General features: G+C 45.8%; 1 protein-coding gene across 2 annotated transcripts in view; it reads right to left on the bottom strand.

Annotated features, from left to right (window-relative positions):
• The window catches only part of sema4gb (sema domain, immunoglobulin domain (Ig), transmembrane domain (TM) and short cytoplasmic domain, (semaphorin) 4Gb), a 173,563-nt gene that overhangs the window by 74,765 nt on the left and 73,924 nt on the right, over positions 1-24,874 (bottom strand). For both annotated transcript variants that reach the window (XM_060842255.1, XM_060842256.1), the window contains exon 3: positions 923-1,071. In XM_060842255.1, coding sequence (XP_060698238.1) covers positions 923-1,071 — 149 coding nt within the window. The remainder of the gene's footprint in view (positions 1-922; positions 1,072-24,874) is intronic.

The raw sequence follows: 24,874 nt of genomic DNA, 5'->3' as shown, positions 1-24,874 counted from the left end.
TGTCCCCTGGCCCTGGCCAGATTCCAAGGTGGGGGGTTACTGAGGTGCACCTGGATGTATGGGGCCCACCAGCTCAGTCTGAGCCCTGGCTAGCCCTGGGTTACCCCCTCAGTGCTCTCCATCCACTGGCCACTTCAGCTCCTCGAACTGGGCCATGAGTGGTCAGACTAATGTCAGTGAGACACTGATTGAGGCAGGGTAGAAGGGAGGGGATGATTTTACCCCAGCAGCTCCCAGGAATGGGGGTAAAGTGTAAAACTCTGACCCTGCTCTTTAATGCGCCTGTTTTCCACATCCTTAACAGTTAATGCTGCACAAATGCTATTTTAGGATCTCCACAATGTAGACTGAATAGCTTACGGCTCCTGGGCGCTATCACACTCATATTGAACGTAATGGTCCCAATGGGACTCCCTCCCAACTCAGAAACTGTACATGAAGCATTTAAGGTATTGGACCAGACCAAAACAGGTGTGACACACGTAGCTCCAGCTGCTTTGAACGGAAGTGTGAGCTAAGAAATTTGTAATGGAAGGTATATGGATGCAGGGAGCAGTAAAATGCAGCTGTGTTCTGGGAGGGGGGGAGGGAGCAATTAACTCTGCTGTCTGACCCTCAATCAGCGAATCATTGGACTTTGCTCCACTCCCCTCAACAATGCAGTATGCCTACCCCCAACTCCCCACTACCTGGGGTGACAAAGTATTCCTCCAATAGACCTCACCATTCACACTGTGGAAGGGGATCAGTGTGAACTGAGCCAATGGTGACCTTAGAAAGGGAATGGTGACTGATGCTTCGTTTGCAGGGATGTGGGTTGGGAACAGGGAGCGTGGGGCCTATTAGATGGGCTCTGTCTGGGAGCCAGCACAGGCCTGATGGGCGGAACATCCCCTCCCTTTGACAATCCCATGCTCCTCACCACTCTCGTAGAGCTGTCGTTAATGTTGCTGATGTTGAGGGCAAAGATGGCTCCTCTTGCCCCAACATAAAGACGGCCAAGACTCTCCTCCAGCCAGAGTGTGGTGTAGTTGGAGACGCTGTGACTGAACCTCTTGTAATCAGATGAATCTACAAGAGATAAAATATATAGTTTGGAAGATTAATTTTCAGTGCTAATGTCAGGAGAAGAAATAGCAGGGGCTAGAATTTATTAACAGCTTCACAGCACTGCACACATCACAAGGACGGAAGACTGCAGGACAATACTCAGTTAGATCACGGATGGTACAACCCTTCCCTATCAAAAACCTATTGATTTCGGCTTTGCATCTACTTCTGAGTGTTGTGCAATACAAGGCCTCCAATGGTGAAACAATGGGCCGCTCCTTCTCTTCCATGGAGCAAAGGGAAGGATTTGGGAAGGCTTCACGCTCAGGAGAAAGGGCGAGATAGAGCGATCGTGGTTGACGGAGTCTCCAAGTAAACTGACCAATTGCACACGCTTCCCAATTTTAGGGTTGGGACTGATGGAAGCTCGAGATGGAAAAGCAATGCCTGAACTTTGGAAGAGCCTGTGATGGAGAAAGAGTAGAGCAAGGGATGAAACGAAGGATGGAGAAAGGGAGGGAGGGGCTTAGAGCCAATGAATGTCACTTTGTGAAGTGTGCTCTCTGGTGTAATGTTGGAAAAACAGCAATCAGTTTGTGCACAGCCAGCTCCCACAGACAGCAATGTGATAACCAGCAGGACCACCCATTTCTGTGATGTTCGATCAAGGGATCATTATGAGGAGCCAGGGATATCTCCACTGCTTTTCTTTATAACTGTGGCATGGCACCTTTTGTGTTCATCAAAATAGGCAGAACAGGGCCCTGTTTAGTAACACCGGACCTTGGAATGTGAATAGGAGCTTAAGATGAGTTATATTTTGGAACTGTTTCTGAGTGAAGGTGCAAACGCCTGAGTTGGTTGCACTGCGGCATTCTGGGAAGGAAGGGTAATGTTTACTTGATGCATCAATCAGAAGTGCTTTCCAAACCTTGACAAACAATTGTGAGGTGAGGAATGGTAGTGCAGTGAGACACAACATCTTTCAAAGTCTTTTCTCAATTCTACTTGCATATTTCTCATTGATAATACAGTGAGGAGCGAATGGGAGAATCACAGCATACGCAGGGTTAACCCAAGAACTTCAGGAAGGTTGCTGAGCAGAGAGACATAGATTACATATCAGGACACAGGCAAGAATACCAAATCTCAACCCATCACAACCACCACATACAACAGTGAGATAGGTTCTGATGCATTGACAATTGAACCCTGATTGGCCAAGACATTGCCATGGTAAAAGCAACAGAGGACGTTAGGCACCAAAAGTTCCTGAGGAGTTGAGAATTGGTGCAAGACTTGAGCAGATAAGTGGGTCCCTGTGCATGAGTGGGTGCTGCTTTTAGCAAGTCTAATTAAGCCACATCACGCACTTGACTGATTATCTCACATTGGGTTTTAGCCCGGCTATTTCCATAATTAGGGGTTTAGATAGGGTTGACAGTGAGAACCTTTTTCCGCGTATGGAGTCAGCTGTTACTAGGGGACACAGCTTTAAATTAAGGGGAGGTTGGTATAGGATAGATGTTAGGGGTAGATTCTTTACTCAGCGAGTTGTGAGTTCATGGAATGCCCTGCCAGTAGCAGTGGTGGACTCTCCCTCTTTATGGTCATTTAAGCGGGCATTGGATAAGCATATGGAGGTTATTGGGCTAGTGTAGATTAGGTAGGTTTCGGTCGGCGCAACAACGAGGGCCGAAGGGCCTGTACTGCGCTGTATTTTTCTATGTTCTATGTTCTATATAATTATTTGGCAAATATTGCTCAACCAGGTGCTCACAACCAAGAGTAGATGTTTGGTTTTGAGTTCTGAGTTTTGGATCCACAAGGGGGACTGACTGAGCATGGCCTGTGTTCTGCCGATTTATCAGTAACCAAAGTTCGGTTCTGTTTGATTCATACAGCCAACCTTTGGAACATGACGTCTAACTGTGTGACACCGCACCAGCACTGAAATCCATCCACAATACTGCTCAAAGCTTCAGGGAGGATCCAACGCCACACGCCTCACTGATTAACCTCCTTCGCATGAACCTTAGACAAGGTCAGAAGTCACACAACACCAGGTTACGGTCCAAAAGGTTTATTTGAAATCACAGGTGAATCAGAGGGAAATGCTCTGAAGGGGCAGCGTTCCGAAAGCTTGTGATTTCAAATAAACCTGTTGGACTATAACCTGGTGTCGTGTGACTTCTGACCTTGCCCACCCCACTCCAACACCGACACCTCCACAACACAGAGAGCCTTAGACAGAAAGCACAAATCAGCCATTCAGCCCTAACCCTCCGTGCTGGCATTTACGCTCCCCATTTCTTTTATCAGACTTTAAGGCGAATTCAGATAAGTGCATGAGGGACAAAAGCAGGAAGTGCTGCAGAAACTCAGCAGGTTTGGCAACATCTGTGGAGAGACAAAAGCAGAGTCAACAGAGTCCTGTGACCCTTCGTCAGAACAGTGGGAGTCAGACTGAACTCGAGCTGTTAGCTCTGTTTCTCTCTCTTTCTGTCTTTTCAGTGCTGCCAGACCTGCTGAGTTTCTCCAACACTTCCTGTTTTTGTTTCAGATCTCCAGCATCTGTGGTTTATTTTAAACCCAGATTCTGATGAGGTTAGCTGACAGAAGAGTTTTACTGCATAGTCACCAGCGTGGAGGCTTTCGACCACTTTATGTAGTTCTGCAGGTCTTGTGTAAGTAAACACTGGGACAGTTGTCAGGCTGATTCTAACCACAGTATTCATCCACTGTAGTCCCATGCTGTTGGTGTGTTTCAGTATCTACATTTCCGTCAGCCCCTGTCCCCTTATCACTGTATGTTTTACAATGAACACAGCAAGCTGCAGATCTCCATTTGAGATGGTCTCTGTACAGTCCATTTACTTCCCATACTCAATCCAACACACCAACGTGAGATTTTCATTCCAGCTACAGGGAACTGACTGAGGAACTCAAACCCACCAAGAGATAAAAGAGAACATTACAAAGCCTCCTCGTTAAGATCACACCACAAAGCTTCTCCAGAATGTTGCTCACTAAGTTCGGTCATAGCAAAGTTGAAAATGTGTTGCTGGTTAAAGCACAGCAGGTTAGGCAGCATCCAAGGAATGGGAAATTCGACGTTTCGAGCACTTATGCCCGAAACGTCGAATTTTCCATTCCTTGGATGCTGCCTAACCTGCTGTGCTTTAACCAGCAACACATTTTCAACTGTGATCTCCAGCATCTGCAGACCTCATTTTTTACCCTCGGTCATAGCAAATACAGCGTTAGAACAGAATTAGTGCCATTGAGTCATATAGATGTCCAACTCGTCTGTGCCGACCAGATATCCTAACCTAATCTAATCCCATTTGCCAACACTTGGCCCATATCCCTCTAAACTCTTCCTATTCATATACCCATCCAGATGCCTTTTCATTGTACCAGCCTCCACCACTTCCTCTGGCAGCTCATTCCATACACGCACCACCCTCTGAGTGAAAATGTTGCCCCTCAGGTGCCTTTTAAATATTCCCCCCTCACTCCAAACCTATGTCCTCTAATTCTGGACTCCCCCACCCTTGGAAAAAGACTTTGGCTGTTCACGCTAGCTATGCCCCTCATGATTTTATAAAGGTCACCCCTCAGCCTCCAACACTCCAGGGAAAACAGCCCTCGTCTATTCAGCTTCTCCCTATAACTCAAATCCTCCAATCCTGGCAACATCCTTGTAATTTTTTTCTTAATCCTTTCAAGTTTCACAACATTTTTCTGATAGAAAGGAGACCAAGAATTGCACACAGTATTCTGAAATTGGCCTTGTTATCACTTATCCCATGGTGATTTTAACTATTTTGTGCACATAACCATTGTACAGTTATTTACTGTTGAGAAATGACGTACTGTGATGAAGGTTTTCATGATGTGTAGGTGACGGTGTTGGACTGGGGTGGACTAAGTCAGAAGTCACACAACACCAGGTTATTGTCCCTCAGGTTTATTTTAAATCACAAGCTTTTGGAGCACTGCCCCTTCGTCAGGTGAAGTGGGAGGAAGTGCTCTGATGAAGGAGCAGCGCTTCGAAAGCTTGTGATTTCAAATAAACCTGAGGGACAATAACCTGGTGTTGTGCGACTTGTGAAGCAGAGTTTTTCTTTATATTACAGGCATCAGGACAATTTGCAAGAATACCAACTTTAGCAGGAAACCAACATTTATACTGTACGAGGGGAAAGTGCTAATTGGTTGGCAGGTGAATTCTGATTGGGAATGCACCAGTTAATAATGATTGACAGTTTACTGCCAGGCTTTGTGTCAATTTTCAGCCAGGTGGGTTGACTCTGATCGGTCACGGCGCTGCCTGGAATAATTAACCAGCAAGTAGCTGTCACCTAGTTTACTGAGTTGAGCTTTGACAAAATGTGTACTCTATTGGCAGTAAAACATCTACGAGGTATGTAAAAGTTTTGCTCCTGTTTTGGCTGGAACACTATCACAAGGCAACCCACTGGAGTAACACACTAGAAATCAATAATCCTGGAGCTGTCATGAAAGTTAAAGGTTGACATAAAATCCCCCCACTCCCTAATTTTCAGATCCAGCTTAATCGAAAGCAGGGACCAGGTTTCTTACTGAATGAGAAATCACAATATGTTAAGAGATTCTAACTACACACAAATACTTTAAATTAAGCAAATGCTACACATCAAAGCTCTGATCACTTTATAAACATTCTCCCTTACACACAGACAAGAAAAATATATTGTGTTTGTTTCAGTACAGTCCAGCTGGGCTGAATGGCCTGCTTCTGTGTGGAAATGCTGGCTCCTCTTTCAGCTTTAAGGTCAAAGGTCAAAAAAAATTCCAGCAGAGGAACAGGCCCTTCAGCCCTCCAAGCCTGTGCCAATCCAGATCCTCTGTCTAAACCTAGCGCCTATTTTCCAAGGATTTGTATTCCTCTGCTCATTGACCATTCATGTATCTGTCAAAGAAAATTACAGCACAGAAAAGGTAAGCCTGTAGGATGCAATACATTAATCTCCAAAAGATCAAATCAGCCTCCAATGCTTTTTAGCTGCTGTAACCTGGTCAATATTTTATAGCAGAGATTACAATCTCCATCCCCACCTCCAAACAGCACTATCATTGGAACAAACTCTGCCTTTAACTGTTGTCAAGCATTCAATGGGGAGCTGGAGAGAGGGGGAGGGGGTTCATCCTGTTAACCACATCGTGAGGAACTATAGCCTCACTCATAAAATGGAAGCAAAGTTCATAATTAATAACACATCAATGACAGACCACGCTGAAGGGGCAAAGACCCGATCTTGGTGAGGGAGTGCTAATTTCCTGATCCTTCCATGGTTCTTGGTGTCTCCTGTATGGTGGCTCAGTGGTTAGCACTGCTGCCTCACAGCGCCAGGGACCCAGCCTCGGGTCTGCGTGGGCTTCCTCCAGGTGCTCTGGTTTCCTCCTACAATCCAAAGTCGTGCGGGTTAGGCTGGATTGGCCATGCTAAATTGCCCATAGTGTTAGGGATGTGTAAGTTAGGTGCATTGGTCAGGGGTAAACGTAGAGTGATAGGGGATTGGGTCTGGGGTCTTTGGACGGGTTGCTGTGGACATGCTGGGCTGAAGATGGTGCTGGAAAAGCACAACAGGTCAGGCAGCATCCCAGGAGCAGGAGAATAGATGTTTCGGACATAGGCACTTCATTAGGAATCTACAGCATCTGCAGTCCTCACTTTCTACTGAAGGGCCTGTTTCCACACTGTAGGGATTCTAATTCAATTTGTCTACATTGAGGCATGCCCCGAGAAGTCATACCTTTGCAGATTAAATTGCATTGGTCACGTTTGTATAATCACAATCACCATCTTGTGCACACAGTGAGTGCAGTGAGGATGCCATTGATGTGGTGATGAGATGGGCAGCTTCGTGGGAACAGGAGAATGGCTCTGGCCACAAGGATTAAAACATGGGGGGGCGGAGGGGATGATATTTTCCAGCCCTGAGCAATGCCCCTCAGCACAGCAGTGTTCCCTCAGCGAGTCCGAGCAACTGCAATCCTGACTCAGTGAGAAAGAGCTGAGGGTGGAACCTGAAGCCACGAGGGTCTGACTCAGACCCCACCCAATGAACCATGGACAAGTGGAGCCCAATGATCAGAGCTTTGTACATCACAACACGATGGAACAAAGCCGTACCAAGTATCGTACTGTCAAGATAAGCTGCCGTGGAACTGGAGGTGTACACACACCGTTAGTGGAATCATATGGTCTTTTGGGTTGCGTTGAGTTTGGTGGAATGTTTCCAATCTGATAGAGGTCTCCTGCCATCTCTTATTGAATTTACTGCATCGATTGAGACCCCCCCACCCCCCCCGTCTAATTCACACCCCCACCTCACCGCACGCCATTCCCAGAGCAACCAGCTGCTCTCCGATATCCCGGAATTGATTAGCGCCCCCCGGGAGCTGGCGCCATCTTTAAAATGGTGCCATGCACCCAGCCAAACACCATTAGCAGCCCTGCACGGATGCTGACATTTGCCCCAGACGTGGCAGAAGGGTGAGGGGTGGGGGTAAATGGATACCCACTTCATGGGCAAGGGCTTGGGGCTCCTGCTGGAAGGGGTCGGTGATTCCCCCTTCCCCCAGGGGCAGCAGTGGAGACCCTGACACCAGACCCTACCCAGGCTGGTCCAGAGTGACCACCCTGGGGATAAAGGAGCCTCAGAGCCTGAAGAAATGCTCACGAGGAAAACCGTCATTGCCCTCCTCTCGTCCGCCAACGTTGAGTGCCACCCCTTTCCCTCCAATGGCTCCCACTTCACTCTGTCCCTGCGACTGCACCGACTTCCCTGAGGGTCACGCTGTTTGCTCTTACTATTGCCTCACTCACCCTTGCCCACCCAACGCCCTCTCGCTTGCACAGGACACCTACCCACCTGCACCAGCACTACCAGCTGAGCCACCCAATTGCACCTTTCATCATAGCTGCCCCGCTCTCTTTCCAGGAGAAAGAACAGCCCACGATAGATGAGACAGAGTCACGATGAGTGTGGTGCTGTCTGTCTTTTTTATTAGCAGAGAATCCAGACACTGCCTGCTCTGAGCAGCATCTGCACTGATACAGAAGGCTGCCCTTGACTTACAGTGCAGATACAGGCCATTCAGCTCATCAAGTCTACCCTGATCCGCTAGAGAACACCCAACCCAGACCCCCCCCCACCCCCTTTACCCTCTCCCTGATACTCTGCAATTCCCAACCCACCCCACTTGCACAGCCCTGGACACTATGGGAAATTTCCCGCAGTCTATCTACCACAACCTGCACATCTTTGGACTGTGGGAGGAAAGCAGAGCACCCGGAGGAAACCCACGCAGACACGGGGAGAATGTGCAAACTCCACGCAGGCAGTTACTCGAGGCTGGAATGGAACCTGGCACCCTGGTGCTGTGAGGCAGCAATGCTAACCACTGAGGCAATGTGCCACCCCAGGTCCATCTCACCAAGGCCTACCTCACTCAGACCTTGGAGAGACCCTGCCCAGTGATTCCAAACCGGCGACCAGGCAGACGCCGTGTCACCACAAGGGGGTGGAGTCAGTCTATCGGCATGGGGGCTAACTCCCCTCTGACAGCTATTCCTGCTAGCCCATATAAAAGGAATTGCCTCAGTGAGTGAAGAGCAGATCCGTAAGGCCCCATAGCCGACACCGCGAGAATCAGCTGTGGCGTGTTTCTGTAATCACCGAGGTGCCTGTATTCCAGGAGATCACTCCAGGGTAAAAGGCAGCTTTCAACCCATCAACAGGCCCTGCAAGAGATTGTGCTGACTGTCCCCATTAGTCAAAAAACATGACAACGTGTAAAGACGCCAACAGAAATACTTTCCAAACACATGTATTGACAAGCGGATAATAGAGGGTTTGGAATTAGTTACAGGCGATGATGTAAACAAGAGAATCAGGTTACACTATTAAGCTCTCCACCAGCCATTTTATTCTTCATAATGTGTGTACTCTAGTTTTATTTTAATAGTGTCAGGCACAGATCATTAAAGGTGGCAGGCAGGTGGAGACAGCTGTTAATAAAGCAGATGATGTGGACGTGCTGGGGTTGGACTGGGGTGAACAAAGTCAGAAGTCACATGATACCAAGTTATAGCCCAACAGGTTTGTTTGAAGAAACCGCGAGCTTTCAGAGCGTAGCCTGTTGGACTATAACCTGGTGTCGTGTGAATACAGTATTCTTAGCTTTATTAATAGGAGCCTAGAGTACAAAAGGAAGGAGGTGATTGGTGTTGGATGTGTACAAAGTATTTAGAGTTATAGAGTCATAGAGATGTATAGCATGGAAACAGACCCTTCGGTCCAACCCGCCCATGCCGACCAGATATCCCAATCCAATGTAGTCCCACCTGCCAGCACCCGGCCCATATCCCTCCAAACCCTTCCTATTCATATACCCATCCAAATGCCTCTTAAATGTTGCAATTGTACCAGCCTCCACCACATCCTCTGGCAGCTCATTCCATACACGCACCACACTGTATGTGAAAAGTTGCCCCTTAGGTCTCTTTTATATCTTTCCCCTCTCACCCTAAACCTATGACCTCTAGTTCTGGATTCCCCAACCCCAGGGAAAAGACTTTGTCTATTTATCCTATCCATGCCCCTCGTAATTTTGTAAACCTCTATAAGGTCACACCTCAGCCTCCGACACTCCAGGGAAAACAGCCCCAGCCTGTTCAGCCTCTCCCTATAGCTCAAATCCTCCAACCCCGGCAACATCCTTGTAAATCTTTTCTGATGCCTTTCAAGTTTCACAACATCTTTCCGATAGGATGGAGACCAGAACTGCATGTAATATTCCAACAGTGGCCTAACCAATGTCCTGTACAGCCGCAACATGACCTCCCAACTCGTGGACTCAATACACTGACCAATAAAGGAAAGCATACCAAATGCCTTCTTTACTATTCGTTAGACCTCAAACAATAACAGAATTTGCTGGAAAAGCTCAGCAGGTCTGGCAGCATCCGCAGAGAGAAAGCAGAGTTAACATTTCAGGTCAAGTGATGCTCCCTCAGAATCCTCCACTCGACCTGAAATGTTAACTCTGATTTCTCTCCACAGATGCTGCCAGACCTGCTGAGCTTCTCCAGCAATTTCTGCTTTTGTTTCTGATTTTCAGCGTCCATAGTTCTTTTGGTGTTTACTTTGCTATGGTCCTCAGCTGGAGTACTGAGTCCAGTCGCCACATTATAGGAAAGGTGTGAATGCCTTGGAGAGTGAGCGCAGGAGGGATTTCTAAGAATGGTACCAGGAATGAAGCTTAAGTCCACTCCCTGGGACCTTTACTCTGCACTGAAAGAAGATCTTGCCTCACCTTGAGGCGCTTAATGCTAATGTTACATCCTGGAAATTGAACTATGTAGCAATGCCCAATGTCTTCCTTGACAAGCACAATATTTCACAAGTTACTGGAGGTCTCCTTTTTTTATTACTCACTTCCTGCAGCCGGTAAATATACTTACAGTAATGTAAGTCCAACTGAGCGATGACATGTCATTCAGTAAATACTAAATAACACATCAGTGATTAAACAGCAGTGTGCAGGGAGATGTGTGTTGATGCAGCAGCTACACTAGGTACTGTTTAATACTGCTTAGGCCGTCTGGTACTTCGGCTACAGCCTGTGCACTGTTAGATATAGGAGCAGATGTAGCCCCCCAGGTCTGCTCAAACACTCAGAGTTTAGATGAGAGTGGTGCTGGAAAAGCGCAGCAGGTCAGGCAGCATCCAAGGAGCAGGAAAATCGACATTTGAATGGGTTTTCACATCATTCCTGATGAAGGGCTTTTGCCTGAAATGTCAATTTTCCTGCTCCTTGTATGCTGCCTGACCTGCTGTGCTTTCCCAGCTCCACACTCTCAACTCTGACCTCCAGCGTCTGCAGACCTCGCTTTCACCTCAAACACTCAGTGACTGATCTGATAATCCTCAACTCCACTTTCCTGCCTTTTCCCTATAACCTTTGATTCCCATCCTGATTAAAATCTCTCTTGGCCTTGAACATACTTCATGAGCTGAAAATGTGTTGCTGGTTAAAGCACAGCAGGTTAGGCAACATCCAAGGAATAGGAAATTCGACATTTCGGGCATAAGCCCTTCATCAGGAATGAGGAGAGAGTAGCCAAGCAGGCTAAGATAAAAGGTAGGGAGGAGGGACTTGGGGGAGGGGCGATGGAGATGTGATAAGTGGAAGGAGGTCAAGGGCAGGTTAGGCAGCATCCAAGGAATAGGAAATTCGACGTTTCGGGCATAAGCCCTTCATGAGCCAGCCTCAACAGCCCTCTGTGGTAAAGGATTCCACAGACTCACTCCCCTCAGAGAGAAGAAATTTCTCCTTATCTCTGTTTTAAAAATGTAACACGTGGTCCTTATTTGATCCTCTGGTCCTAGACTCTTCCACTGGCTGAACCAGCCTTCCCATACCCACCCTGTCAAGTCCCAGACAATCTTACCTCTCATTTTGGTAAACTCCAGGGAGTACAGGCCCAATCTAGTCAATTCTCCTCAGAGGAATACCTGGTATCAGCCCCAGTGAACCGCCTCTGGACTGCTGCCAATGCTGGTATATCTTTCCTTAGCTAAAGGTTCCAAAACGGTTCACAGTATTCCAGCTGTGATCTGAATAATGCTTTGTATAATTTTAGTAAAACCTTATACTCAAATCACTTTGAAACTAGATTCTGTCTGTGGTGTTAGTAATGACTGGGTAGACTAGAAGAATTGTGGGCGGCACGGTGACACAGTGGTTAGCGCTGCTGCCTCACAGCGCCTGTAGACCCGGGTTCAATTCCCGCCTCAGGCGACTGACTGTGTGGAGTTTGCACGTTCTCCCCGTGTCTGCGTGGGTTTCCTCCGGGTGCTCCGGTTTCCTCCCACAGTCCAAAGATGTGCGGGTCAGGTGAATTGGCCAAGCTAAATTGCCCGTAGTGTTAGGTAAGGGGTAAATGTGGGGGTATGGGTGGGTTGCGCTTCAGCGGGTCGGTGTGGACTTGTTGGGCCGAAGGGCCTGTTTCCACACTGTAAGTCTAATCTAATCTAATTAGACTAGACTAGTTTGAGCAAAACCTCCCTATTTTTACACTCCCTTTGCTTTATCGTAAACCCTCCCTCAGTCCTAGGCTGTAGAGATGATTTGGAGCGTGGAATTCTGCAGCCATTCGGCCCATTACACGTGTGACTGAAAACACAAACCTCTGATCCACTGGGTGTGACCCTGAAACCAAACACATAGCTCCTGGCTCTCTCCCACTTATCCTGACTGGAACATCCAAACTCCACATTGGAGCTGTTTCCCTAAACCCTCAAATGCATCAACTCTCCACCTTCCCTTTACGCCACCCCCACCCACTGACAAAAATCTGCTTGAAAGCCCACCCCCTTCTGTAATGCCCCTCTCAGGTGCTGCTCAGTATCCTCCCAAGCCCCTATCCCCAGGCTCCTGCAAAGTGACTCTGTTTTGTGAGGGCATCGTCCAATTGTGAACAGCTGCGTGCATCGCTGGCTTTGGCAGCACTCACTGCCCATCCTTAATTGCCCTCGCCAAAGGGGTTGGTGAGGGCAGCTTCTCCAATCACTACAGTGCCTGTGGTGTAGGAGTACCCATTGTAGAGAAACCTCAATGATCTTGATCCAGCTTTTGATCCAATGTTTTTATGAAGGAACGGCGATTTCGTTCCAAATTGAGATGGTGTATGGCTTGGTGGGGAACCTCCTGCTCCCCATGTCTTGTCTGCCTTTTTCTGTCTCATTGGTGGAGCTGGTGGATTTGGGACTCAGCCTGGATGAGCTGCCACAGTAGATTCTCTAAATGGTACGCTTGACGGCTGTTGTGCTTCAGTGGTTGTGTGGATGTCACTCACTGTCTTGTGACTGTGTACAGCTTCTTTCTCTACATCAGGTGGTGGAGGGTGTGTGAAATGAGTCTGATCTGAGGGCTCATGAATGTGAATACCGACAACGTACAAAACCACATAAGCACCCGTGGGCAGGAAATGAAACGGAAAGTGCCTTGTTTCACAGACATTGAAACACTGAGACATTATCACACTGCCCTAACTCCCGATCGGAGACATTTGATTGCAGCAAGAGACTCAGAGCTGAAACCAGCCCTCCGCCAAAAACCAATTTCCTCATTAACGGGCGCTGGGGTCAGCTGCTTTCTGATACCCAGGGATGCCACCGGTACGGGCTCAATTCTCAAACTACCACAGGTCACCAGGAAGCTACTGCTTTCTACACCGTGCCTGAGATATGGTGATCCTCAGGTTAAAGTCAGCAGCAATCATCATCCTCCCTTCCTCTCTCTGAGAGAGCAGCCCAATGGGCCTCTGAAACTATGGAGACTTTACCTTATTATAATGGGGCTCTCTCCCCTCTCCACTGTCAGAGTCCTCCCTGGCTCTTCTAAGAAATCATTTGATTTGGTGGATTTGAGTTTCCGCTGGAGTCTTGGAGCAGTACAGCATGGAAACAGACCCTTTAGTCCAATTCGTCCATGCTGACCAGATATCTCAAATTATTAAATTGTGGGTGGCACGGTGGCACAGTGGTTAGCACTGCTGCCTCACACGTGCCAGAGACCCGGGTTCAATTCCCACCTCAGGCGACTCTCTGCATGGGTTTCCTCTGCGTGCTCTGGTTTCCTCCCACAGTCCAAAGATGTGCAAGTTAGGGTGAATTGGCCATGATAAATTGCCCGTAGTGTTAGGTAAGGGGTAAATGTAGGAGTATGGGTCTGGGTGGTATGCGGGTCGGTGTGGACTTGTTGGGCCGAAGGGCCTGTTTCCACACTGTAAGTAATCCAATCTAAGTAATCTAATCTAATCCTAGTCTCATGTGCCTTCCTCACTCCCCTGTACCTGTACTGACACCTTTAGAGATCGATGGACTTGGACAAAAAGGTCCCTTTGTTCCTCAGTACTCCCGAGGGACCTGCCATTCATTGTGTATGTTCTCTTAATAGACCTCCTAAAATGCAACAGCTATTAAATTCTATCTGCCGTTGTTCTGCCTAATTTACCAAGTGATCAATATCAGACTGTAGCCCGAAACCACCTTCCTCTCAATATCACCAATATCCATGTCATCTGCAAACTTATTAATTATGCCTTCCACATTCACATTCATGTCATTATTGTACACAACTAACAGCAGGAGTCCCAGCCCCAATCACAGTACACTGCTGGTCACAGACGTCCAATCTCCAAGGTAACTCACCACCGTTCCCCTTTGGATGGTGGTTTTGGATTCAGTTTGCCAACTTACCTTGGAGCCACGGGCTCTGAACCTTTGCAACAGCCTTCCATGTTAAAGGCCTTACAGAAGTCCTTGTAAGCCACATCAATTACACTATCCTCATCAATGCATTGAGTCACCTGTTCAAAAGTCTCAATTAAATTAGCCAGATGCGATCTCCAGCCAACAAAGAGGTGCTGACTGATCAATCCCTACCTTTCCAAGTGTTGATTAATCCTGTCCCTCTCTATTTCTTCTTCAATAATATCTCTATCAAACTAACCGTCTCATGATATTACCTAACAACATTAGACAGCTTTCCTGGTGTCCTGAGCAATGGGCCTCATATACACAACATTCCTCATGTACACAACATTCCTCATATACACAACGTTCCCGATGTACAAAACATTCCCTTTGTGCACATTTCCCATGTACACAACATTGCGCATGTACACAACGTTCCTCATGTACACAACGTTCCCGAAGTACACAACATTCCCCTTGTGCACAACATTTCCCATGTAAACAATATTGCGCATGTACACAACGTTCCTCATGTACACAACATTCCTCATGTACACAAAGTTGCACATGTACACAACATTCCTCATGTACACAGCATTGCGCATGTACACAACCTTCCTCATGTACACAACATTCCCGATGTACACAACATTTCCCATGTAAACAATATTGCGCATGTACACAACATTCCTCATGTACACAAAGTTGCACATGTACACAACATTCCTCATGTACACAACATTGCACATGTATACAACATTCCCTTTGTGCATAACATTTCCTCATGTTCACATCATTGCTTATGAACACATTACGCATGTACACAACATTCCTCATGTACACAATGTTCCTCATGTACACAAAGTTGCACATGTACACAATGTTCCTCATGTGCACAACATTCCTCATGTACAAACATTCCCCTTGTGCACAACATTTCTCATGGACACAACATTGCTCATGTATACAATATTCTGCGTGTACACAACATTCCTCATGTGCACAACATTCCTCATGTACACAACATTTTCCACATACACAGTATTGATCATGTACACAACATTTCCCATGTACATAACATTCCTCATGTACACAACATTCCTCATGTACACAACATTCCCCATGTACACAATATTCCTCATACACAACGTTCCTCATGTATACAATGTTTACCATGTACATAATGTTCCTCATGTGTGCAATGTTCCTCACATAACATTGTTCATGCACACAATATCCCCCATGTACACAACATTCCCCATGTACACAACATTCCCTGTGTACACAATGTGCCTCATGTACACAACATTCCCTGTGTACACAACATTCCTCATGTAGGAGAAAGTGAGGACTGCAGATGCTGGAGATCAGAGCTGAAAATGTGTTGCTGGAAAAGCGCAGCAGGTCAGGCAGCATCCAAGGAGCAGGAGAATCAACTTTTCGGGCATGACCCCTTCTTCAGGAATCATTCCTGATGTAAATTCCTCATGTGTACATTGTGTACATTCCTCATGTACACAACATTCCTTATGCACAGAACATTCCTCATGTACACAACATTTCTCATTTACACAAAGTGCCTCATGTACAAAACATTCCTTATGCACAAAACAATCCTCTTGTACACAACATTTCTCATGTATACGAAGTGCCTCACGTACACAACATTCCTCATGCACACAATATTGTTCATGTGCACAACATTCCTCATGTACAAACATTCCCCTTGTGCACAACATTTCTCATGGACACAACATTGCTCATGTATACAATATTCTGCGTGTACACAACATTCCTCATGTGCACAACATTCCTCATGTACACAACATTCCCCATGTACACAACGTTCTCAGTGTACACAACATTTCCCATGGACACAACATTGCTCCTGTACACAATGTTCCTCATGTACACAAAGTTCCACATGTACACAACATTCCTTATGTGCACAGCATTCCTCATGTACACAACATTACTCATATACACAACATTCCCCATGTACACAACGTTCTCAGTGTACACAACATTCCTCATGTACACAACATTTCTCATGTACATAACATTCCTCATGTACACAACATTTCCCACGTACACAACATTCCTCATGTACACACCATTCCTCACGTACACAGCATTTCTCATGTACATAACATTCCTCATGTACACAACATTTTCCACGTGCACAACATTCCCCATGTACACAAAATTCCTCATGCATACAACATTCCTCATGGACACAACATTCCTCATGCACACATTTTCCACATACACAACATTCCTCATGTACACAACATTCCTCATACACACAACATTTTCCACGTACAACATTCCTCATGTCCACAACGTTCTCAGTGTATGCAACATTGCTCAAGTCCACAATGTTCAATATGTACACAACATTCCCAATGTACAGAACATTCCGGATGTACACAACATTCCTGATGTACACAAAGTTCCACATGTACACAACATCGTTCATGTATACAACATTCCTCATGTACACAATGTTCTTCACATACACAACGTTGCTCATGTACACAATGCTGCTCATGTACACAACATTGCTCATGTACACAACATTCTCCATCTACACAATGTTTCTCATGCTCATAAAGTTCCTCACAGAAAAACATTCCTCATGTACACAACATTCCTCATGTACACAACATTGCTCATGCACACAACATTGCTCATGCACACAATATTCCTCAGTACACAACATTGATCATGAATACAATGTTCTCCATGTACACAACATTCCTCAGTACACAACATTCCTCATGTGCACAACATTCCCATGTACACAATGTTCCTCTTGTACGCAACGTTCCTCATGTACACAATATTCCTTATACATAACGTTTCTCATGTATACAACGTTCCCCATGTACACAATGTTCCTCATGTGTGCAATGTTCCTCACATACATAACATTGTTCATGCACACAACCTCCCTCATGTACACAATATTCCCCATGTACACAACGTTCCTCATATACACAACATTCCTTATGTACACAACATTCCTTATGTACACAATGCACTTCATGTACACAATGCGCCTCATGTACACAATATTCCCTGTGTACACAACATTTCTCAGTACACAACATTGCTCATGTACACAACATTCCTTATGCACAGAACATTCATCATGTACACAACATTCCTCACGCCACAATATTGCTCATGTTACAAAATATTCCTCATGTACACAATGTTCCTCTTGTACACAATGTTTCTCATGTACACAATGTTCCTCAGGTACACAACATTACCCATGTACATAATGTTCCTCATGTATACATCATTCCTCATGTACACAATGTTCCTCATGTATACGTTTCTCATGTACACAACATTCCCCATGCACACAACGTTCTCAGTGTACACAGTATTCCCCATGTACACAACCTTCCTCATGTACACAATGTTCCTCATGTACGCAACGTTCCTCATGTACACAATGTTCCTCATGTACACAACATTCCCCATGTACACAACGTTCTTAGAGTACACAACCTTCCTCGTGTACACAACATTCCTCATGTACACAATGTTCCTCATGTACACAATATTCCCCATGTACACAACGTTCTCAGTGTACACAACCTTCCTCGTGTACACAACATTCCCCATGTACACAATGTTCCTCATGTACACAACGTTCCTCATGTACACAATGTTCCTCATGTACACAACATTCCCCACGTACACAACGTTCTCAGTGTACACAACATTCCTCATGTACACAACATTCCCCATGTACAAAACATTCCTCATATAAACAATGTTCCTCATGTACATAACATTCCTCATGTACACAATATTATCCATGTACATATTTTTCCTCATGTACACAATATTCCTCATGTACACAATGTTCCTCAGGTATACAACATTACCCATGTACGTAATGCTCCTCACGTATACATCATTCCTCATGTACACAATGTTCCTCATGTACACAATGCTCCTCATGTACACAACATAGATACTGTTGTTGGCTACATAGTGATGGTCACTGCCCTCTCCAGTCATGTGCAGGGTGCCCAGCATTTTGAGATGTCTTCTTCTTAATCTGGAGAGAAGGTCATGGTCAGCCCCAGTCCCTGTCTCCCCAACCTCTACCTATAGAACATGGACAGTAATGGGTAAAGAGGTGGCTCCATATCACCTCCTCAAGGGGCAACTAGGGACAGCAATAAACGACCCAGCCAGTGACACCCATGTCCCACAAGTGAATAAAGAAACTGCCTTGAATGGGACTAATCATATCCAGGTCAGACTCGGACGCTAAAGGACATTAGTGAACTGGACAGGCTCTTCACTACCATAACCAGATTTCTAGGTGCTTTCTGTCTTGTCTTTCAGTTTTAGAATCTCCCACGGTGGGAGATAAACTCCTGCGTGTTCGCTTACTCAGTGCCATAACTAGGAGGGTAACATGGCCAAACTTTCAGTATCAATGTTGAACAAATGCAGGACTGTTTAAATCAGTGCACTGTCCTGTTTATGTCGAGCAGACGCTATTCTGTTAAGCTTTAGCAGCTACTCCCGATGTCACAATACATGGTGATATATCGAGAACTCCCTGTGGTATTCAGCAAGGTGACAATAAAAATCTCCAATCTAAGGTCCAGTATAAAAAGTTGGTAAAATACAGGGGGGTAAAATGAGGAAACTAGCAAAAGAACAATCAACTGTGCTCACCAATGAAAAATAAATCACTCAACTCAATGATTTTAAGACCATAACATGTTGGAACAGAATAGACCATTCAGCCCCATTGAGTCTGCTCTGCCATTCAATGGGATCGTGGCTGATCCGATAATCCCCAACTCCACCTTCCTGCCTTTTCCCAGTAATCCTCAATTCCCCTTCCTCATTAAAACTCTGTCTGTTGCAGCCTTGAATATACTGAATGATTCAGCCTCAACAGCCCTCTGTGCCAAATATGAAATGCAAGGTAACAATTCACAGCTGTAAATAATAATTAAACAATGCGGTAAACAAACCAACACAAAAACCTCCCTCGACAGGTCTATTCACATGTTGGGAAGAAATAATATAAAATCTCCCAATTAAACCAGACTGGAATATTCTCAATACCTTCAAAGTTGCAAATTGGACAGTATCCATTGATTTGTCCTCCTCCTCCCAACACTAGGATCTGACCGCAGAGCAACAGAGTGAAGGGATGATCCTTTAGAACAGAGATGAGGAGGAACTTCCTCAGCCAGAGGGTGGTGATCCTGTGGAACGCTTTGCCACAGACGGCTGTGGAAGCCAGGTCAGGGAGTGTGTTTAAGGCAGAGCTAGCTAGGCTCTTGGTTAGTAAGGGCATCGAGGGCAAATGGGAGAAGGCAGGAAAATGGAGTGGAGAAACAGATCCACCACAATCAAATGCAGGAGCAGACTCGATGGGCCAAATGGCCTGATTCTGCTATGCCTTATGGACTCTACTTCAGATTTGACACTACGCTGGTCTTCCGTTTCTGAACAAGGTTTCTGGCTACACTTCTCACCGTCTTGAAAAGGGATACAACATCATCAAAGACCCCTCCCACCCCGGTTATAATCTCTTCCACCAGGCAGAGGCTTAAACACACAAACTAACAGATTCAAGAACAGCTTCTTCCCCGCTGTTATTAGCCTTCTGAATGGAACTCTCAAATTTCAAATCTAATGCTGATCTTGCTTTAATACACCTTCTTTGCAGCTGTAACCTTGTATTCCTTGCTCTGTTCAATCACCCTGTGATCTTTGTGTAGTATGATCAGCCTGTATTGCACTCAAACTAAAACTTTTCACTGTACCTAGGGACATGTGACAATAATTAGTCACATCAAATCAATTTGAAATGTTAATGCTGTTTCTGTCTCCACAGATACTGCTGGACAGTCACAACATCTCCAGCACACTCTGCTTTCTGGCTCGTGTCAATGCGAGTCAGGTATTCAGACCTTGAGTGACGTTGTTATTGATGGAAAGGTACATTCTCCCATGTGTTTTTACATAGAATTCACTCCCTGAAATTGCATACAGGGACTTCAACATGACCGTTTTTGATGAGAGTGTGTATTCTCTGCGCTCATCAAATAAAATTGACCAATGTGGCCATTTCGGAGACATGGGTAGAGCAGGGACAGGGATGGTTATTGCAATTCCAGGATTTAGATGTTTCAGTAAGAACAGAGATGATGGTAAAAGGGGGAGGGTTCGGCACTGCTAGTCAAGGACAGTATTACGGTGGCAGAAAGGACATTTGAGGACTCATCTACTGAGGTAATGTGGGCTGAGGCTAGAGACAGGAAAGGAGAGGTCACCCTGTTGGGATTTTTCTATAGGCTTCCAAATAGTTCCAGTGATGTAGAGGAAAGGATAGCAAAGATGATTCTCGATAGGAGTGAGAGTGACAGGGGAGTTGTTAAAGGGTCTTTAACTTTCTAAATATTGACTGGGAATACTATAGTTCAAGTACCTTAGGTGGGTACCTTAGGTATTTGTCCAATGTGTGCCGAAGGGTTTCCTGACACAGTATGTAGACAGGCCAACAAGGGGCGAGGCCACATTGGATTTGGTGCTGGGGAATGAGCCAGGCCAGGTGTTAGATTTGGAGGTAGGTGAGCACTTTGATGATAGTGACCACAATTCGGTTATGTTTACTTTAGCGATGGAAAGGGGTAGGTATATACTGCAGGACAAGAGTTATAGCTGGGGGAAAGGCAATTATGATGCGATTAGGCAAGATTTAGGATGCATAGGATGGAGAAGGAAACTGCAGGAGATGGTCACAATTGAAATGTGGAGCTTGTTCAAGAACCCGCTACTGTGTGTCCTTGATAAGTATGGACCTGTCAGACAGGGAGGAAGTTGTCGAGCAAGGGAGCCGTGGTTTACAAGGAAGCTGAATCTCTTGTCAAGAGGAAGAAGAAGGCTTATGTTAGGATGAAATGTGAAGGCTCAGTCAGGGCGCTTGAGAGTTACAAGTTAACCAGGAAAGACCTAAACAGGGAGCTAAGAAGAGCCAGGAGGGGACATGAGAAGTCATCGGTGAATTGGATCAAGGAAAACCCTCAGGCTTTCTATAGGTATGTCAGAAATAAAAGAATGATGAGAGTACGATTAGGGCCAATCTCGGACAGTAGTGGGAGGTTGGGCATGGAGTCAGAGGAGATAGGGGAAGCGCTAAACGAATACTTTTCATTCGTAGTCACACTGGAAAAGACAATGTTGTCAAGAAGAATACTGAGACACAGGCTATTAGACCAGATGGCATTGAGGTTCATAAGAAGGAGGCGTTAGCAATTCTGTAAAGTATAAAAAATGGATAAGTCCCCTGGGCCAGATGGGATTTATCCTAGAATTCCCTGGGAAGCCAGGGAGGAGATTACAGAGACTTTGGCTTTGATCTTTATGTCATCATTGTCTACAGGAATAGTGCCAGAGGACTGAAGGATAGCAAATGTTGTTCCCTTGTTCAAGGAGTGGAGTAGAGACAACCCTGGTAATTATAGACCAGTGAGCCTTACTTTGGTTGCGGGTAAAGAGTTGGAAAAGGTTATAAGAGTTAGGATTTATAATCGCCTGGAAAGGAATAAGTTGATTAGGGATAGTCAACACGGATTTGTGAAGGGTAGGTTGTGCCTCACAAACCTTATTGGATTCCTTGAGCTGGTGACCAAACAGGTGGATGAGGGTAAAGTGGTTGATGTGGTGTATATGGATTTCAGTAAAGCATTTGTTAAGTTTCCCCAAGATAGGCTATTGCACAAAATAAGGAGGCATGGGATTGAGGGTGATTTAGTGATTTGGATCAAAAAGTTGCAAGCTGAAAGAAGACAGAGGATGTTAGTTGATGGGAAAGGTTCATCCTGGAGTTCAGTTACTAGCAGTGGACCGCAAGGATCTGTTTTGGGGCCACTGCTGTTTGTCATTTTTATAAATGACCCAGATGACGGCATAGAAGGATGGGTTAGTACATTTGCGGATGACACTAAGGTTGGTGGATTGTGGATTGTGCTGAAGGATGTTGCAGATTACCGAGGGACATAGATAATCTGCAGAGCTGGGCTGAGAGGTGGCAAATGGAGTTTAATGTGGGAAAGTGTGAGGTGATTCACTTTGAAAGGAGCAACAGGAATACAGAGTACTGGGCTAATGGGAAGATTCTTGGTCGTGTTGATGAGCAGAGAGATCTCGGTCTCCACATACATAGATCTCTGAAAGTTGCCACCCAGGTTGATAAGATTGTTAAGAAGGCATCTGGTGTATTAGCTTATATTGGTAGAGGGATTGAGTTTCAGGACCATGAGATCATGCTGCAGCTGTACAAAACTCTGGTGCAGCCACATTTGGATGATTTTATACAGTTCTGGTCACCGCATTATAGGAAGGATGTGGAAGCTTTGGAAAGGGTTCAGAGGAGATTTATGAGGACGATGCCTGGTATGGAGGGAAGGTCTTATGAGGAAAAGCTGAGGGACTTGAGATGTTAGAGAGAAGAAGGTTGAGAGGTGACTTAATTGAGACATATAAGATAATCAGAGGGTTAGATAGGGTGGACAGGGAGAGCCTTTTTCCTCGGATGGTGATGGCGAGCATGAGGGGAGATAGCTTTAAATTGAGGGGTGATAGATAAAAAACAGATGTCAGAGGTAGGTTCTTTAATCAGAGGGTAGTTGGGGAGTGGAATGCCCAGTTTGCAACAGTAGTAGACTCGCCAACTGTCAGGCAGAGAGGAAGTTGTCAATTATGGGAGCCATGGTTTACTGCCTCACAACACCAGGGCATTTAAATGGTCATTGTATAAGTATATGGATGATACCCCTACATTTACCCCTTACCTAACACTACGGGCAATTTAGCATGGCCAATTCACCTGGCCGGCACATCTTTGGACTCTGGGAGGAAACCGGAGCACCCGGAGGAAACCCAGACAGACACGGGGAGAACGTACAAACTCCACACAGTCAGTCGCCTGAGGCGGGAATTGAACCCGGGTCTCTGGCGCTGTGAGGCAGCAGTGCTAACCACTGTGCCACCGTGCCGCCACGTAGGTCAGATGGGTTTCAGATTGCTTTCATAGGTCAGCACAACACCAAGGCTGAAGGGCCTGTACTGCGCTGTAATGTTCTATGTTACTATATTACAATGGTTTTTACTGACTGGGTCTCCAAATTCACAGGGCCTGAGGTACAACCTGTATTACAGGAAATGGAATACTGAAGCAAATCTCTTCATCCAACACACCTAAGCTGTTTGAGAAATCATCTTTCTTTATTGTTCACCAACAACTGATTAGTTAATTTATAGCTGAACACAGTTACATTTTAAAACTGAAACACATTGATTGAGGTGTCTCATCTGCAATTAAGGTGGTTAACTCTCCAGCATTGCTCTGAAGTAGCTAGGATTTTAAAAAAACAAGATCATTTAAAAAGATTGTGTTCTATACAAAAACAGATTTGAACAGTTTTGTCTAAAACTGGACTAAATCCCCTCCAGTGGAGTTTTTCCAAGTTAATGATGCAATATGGACCCATGTTGAATCAGGAAGGGAATCGAGGGTTATCGGGAAAAGGCAGGAAATTGGAGTTGAGGATGATTGGAACAGCCACAATCTCACTGAGTTATGGAGCAGACACAAACCACTGAACAGAGAATGATGGAAATCCAAAATGCAATTGCTTGAGAAACACAGCTGGTCTGGCAGCAACATTTTTTAAAAATCATTTATTCATAGGATGTGAGCACCAGTCTGTATGGCGCAATTGGTCAGCGCGTTCACCTGTTAACCGACACCACCCAGGGCCGGAGGGGTCAGTCTTCTCACTCCATCAGTTTGGAGGGCACGGTGGCTCAGTGGTTAGCACTGCTGCCTCACCGCGCCAGGGACCTGGGTTCGATTCCTACCTCGGGTGACTGTCTGTGTGGAGTTTGCACATTCTCTCTGTGTACGTGGGTTTCCTCCGGGTGCTCTGGTTTCCTCCCACAGTCCAAAGATGTGCAGGTTAGGTGAATTGGCCGTGCTAAATTGCCCATAGTGTCCAGGGATGTGTAGGTTACATACATGTGTCAGAGGTAAATGTAGGGTAATAGGGGAGGGGAACGAATGTGTGTGGGTAATACCTTCAGAGGGTCGGTGTGCACTTGTTGTGCCAAAGGCCTGCTTCCACACAGTAGAGATTCTATCACTGGCTGGGCCAGCATTTATTGTCCATCCCTAATTACCCAGAGGGCAGTTAAGAGTCAACCCCATTGCTGTGGGTCTGGAGTCACATGTAGACCAGACCAGGTGAGGATGGCCGCTTCCTTCACTCAAGGACATTAATGAACCAGATGGGTTTTTGCAACAATTGATCCATGGACATAATCATCAGACTCTGAATTCCATTGAGTTCAAATTCCACCATCTGCCGTGGCTGAATTTGAACCTGGGTCCCCGGAATATTACCTGGGTCTCTGGATTAACAGTCCAGCGATAATGCCAGTAAGGTACCACC

Source organism: Hemiscyllium ocellatum, chromosome 22 (assembly GCF_020745735.1).
Source record: "Hemiscyllium ocellatum isolate sHemOce1 chromosome 22, sHemOce1.pat.X.cur, whole genome shotgun sequence".
NCBI lineage: Eukaryota > Metazoa > Chordata > Chondrichthyes > Orectolobiformes > Hemiscylliidae > Hemiscyllium > Hemiscyllium ocellatum.
This window is presented reverse-complemented; position numbering and strand designations above follow the sequence as displayed.